Source organism: Penaeus chinensis, chromosome 21, assembly GCF_019202785.1.
Source record: "Penaeus chinensis breed Huanghai No. 1 chromosome 21, ASM1920278v2, whole genome shotgun sequence".
In the NCBI taxonomy this organism is placed as follows: Eukaryota; Metazoa; Arthropoda; class Malacostraca; order Decapoda; family Penaeidae; genus Penaeus; species Penaeus chinensis.
In genome coordinates this window covers 7,460,872-7,463,371 of record NC_061839.1, presented here as the reverse complement: position 1 = coordinate 7,463,371, position 2,500 = coordinate 7,460,872, and the positions used below count along the sequence as shown (strand labels likewise).

The 2,500-nt window shown below is 38.7% G+C and overlaps 1 protein-coding gene across 1 annotated transcript in view; it reads right to left on the bottom strand.

The window, feature by feature from the left end:
• Window positions 1-2,500, bottom strand: part of LOC125036570 (cubilin-like) — a 16,215-nt gene that overhangs the window by 4,496 nt on the left and 9,219 nt on the right. The window contains exons 2-4 of the mRNA XM_047629280.1: window positions 1,300-1,375; window positions 859-1,004; window positions 110-255 (exon numbers count right to left, since the gene is read on the bottom strand). Of these exons, the coding sequence (XP_047485236.1) occupies window positions 110-255; window positions 859-1,004; window positions 1,300-1,375 (368 nt within the window). The remainder of the gene's footprint in view (window positions 1-109; window positions 256-858; window positions 1,005-1,299; window positions 1,376-2,500) is intronic.

Below are 2,500 nucleotides of genomic sequence, written 5' to 3'. Positions count from 1 at the left end.
GCGCACACACACACACACACATACACACACACACACACACACACAAACACACACACACACACACACAAACACAAACACGCACACGCACAACCGATTATCTTTCCCTTACACAGTCTTTGTTCCCGTTTCGTCCTGCTCATCATCCATGTCGGTGATTGTTAGGCTGGAAGAGGAACACTCCTCGTTGACATTGAGTTGGTCTTTGAAGTCGAAAACCCCCGTGAACCGCAGACCGTATTTCTCAAGACTTAGGTCCTGGAAAAATGAAGGCGAGGTGGTGGGGGGGGGGGGGAGGGAGGGGGAGGAAGGGAAGTTTATGTGGTTATCTCGATGTCTTGACGTTCGGATTTGGGGGAATTTTGGGTCCCCTTTAAAAATCCCTTTCGTGAGGTGTGGGATTCTTGAGCGCTATTTGCCGCCAAATATTGATGTTTTTGTTATTAAACTATTATCAGTACTTCTTGTTATTATTATTATCATTATTATTATTATTACCATTATCATTATTATTATTACATATTATTATTATTATTATCATTATTATTATTATTACCATTATCATTATTATTATTACATATTATTATTATCTATTATCTATCATTTATATTGTTTATTTTGTTATAATCATTATTATAATTATTATTATTACTATCATAATTATTATTATCATCATTATTATCATTATCATTATCATTATTATTATGATTATTATTATCATTATCATTATTACTGTCTTATTATTATTATCATTATCATTATTACTGTCTTATTATTATTATTATCATCAAAACACACACACACACACAGAGTTGCTTTCCCCAACCTCGTTATCATGAACTAGTAACTTGTGTCACTTACGTCCACATCGATGCGAATTTTGACGGAGCAGCTGGGGGGGATACCAAGGTGGGAGGTCGAGCCGAGGAAGTTTAGTTTAATTGAATCTTTATGAACCCAAAATTTGACGTCGTCCCCGCAAGTAACATTCTGATTTTCTATTTCTCCTGCGACAGTGGAAAGGGTTGTTATCACAAAGGAAGGAAGGGGAGGAGGGTGAATGGGACAGCAAGGGGTGAGGAGGAAGAAGAAGAGAGAGATAGGGAGGAAGAAGGAAAGCGAGAGTGAAAGCGGTTAAGGGATGGGAATGGGAAGAGAGGGAGATGTTTACATTAGTCATCTCGGTATATACAAAAATAATAAAGAAAATAATAGTAAAAGAAAACGGGATAATTAGTCACCAATGTAAATCCTACAAATAACCATGAAAATAACAACCAAAGAAAATGGGAAGTGACTTACCTCGCAGATAGTCCCCCAGAGGCGAAATGGGCCAGGCGCGGGTAGTGGCCACGGCCATCGCCGCCGCCACGACCAGCTGGAGGGAGCCAAGGTGTTAATGCTGCCATTAGACGACTTTGCTAGATACTGACAAAATGACGTTTACATCAAAATATACTGTATGAGATTGCCATGATAATGTCACACAGACATATCACACACCGATGGCGGATGGAGGAGTACATGGTTGAAGGGTTATTCCAGTTTTGAAGAAATTGGTTTACGGAAGGCAGTGGTTTCCAACCTGTAGGGAAACAACTGCCTTCCCCTAGGGGGGACGAAGGGCTGCCGAGGGGGGGGGGGGGAGACTTAATAAAGATATTACATTCGAACAATATGAATTATGGTGGAATATGAGTAACTTTGTACATCTGAACGAGCGCAAATATCACGCTAATGAAGATAAGTGTATATCCTTTCTGTATTATTGTTTTTACATATGTTAACTATGCCAGTAAAATATAGTATTTGAGGATGGGGTGCACAGGGACCGTGACATCCAAAGGGGAAGGGGGAGATTTTGAAAATATTGAAAACCATTTAGCGGAGGCATGACATTTTTTTTTTATTGCTACACAGTTTACATATCCACACTTGTGTGTCGATTTGAAATAGTTTTCAGCTTTGGTATGACAAGAAATTGCACAAGTGCAATTATTATTATTATTTTTTTTTAGTACCTGTATTTATAATTGTGTGTTTTTTGAGTACCTGTAATTGCAACTGTGTTTTTGTGAAAACAAAAATACTTATATTCATACTTAACCTTAATGCTGGAGTTTCTTCAGGCGTGGCCACTGTCTTAGGAGAGCATAATTACTGAATTTTTGCCCAAGCCATACTTGGCATAAATCGTAAGCTAATAGCCCCAGTGCTATAAACATGGTACTATCCCTCTGAAACAGCTCGGTGTAAAGATGATTTCGTTATTGTCGAAACTTCATACAAATTTGGTTCTAGAGGGAAAGGGGTCCAGGTCTAAGCGCCTTGGTTCTGGCTTAATCTATTCTCCTGGCGTGGGGGAAGTTGGGTATCTTTTCTCTGAATAAGCGTAGTGCCTTCAATATGTTTTGAGACTTTTTCCGTAGCTGCAGTTGTAATCATCCCACACTCTTGTAATTTTGATATGTCATTACCATATGTCTAATGAGATAACACATCA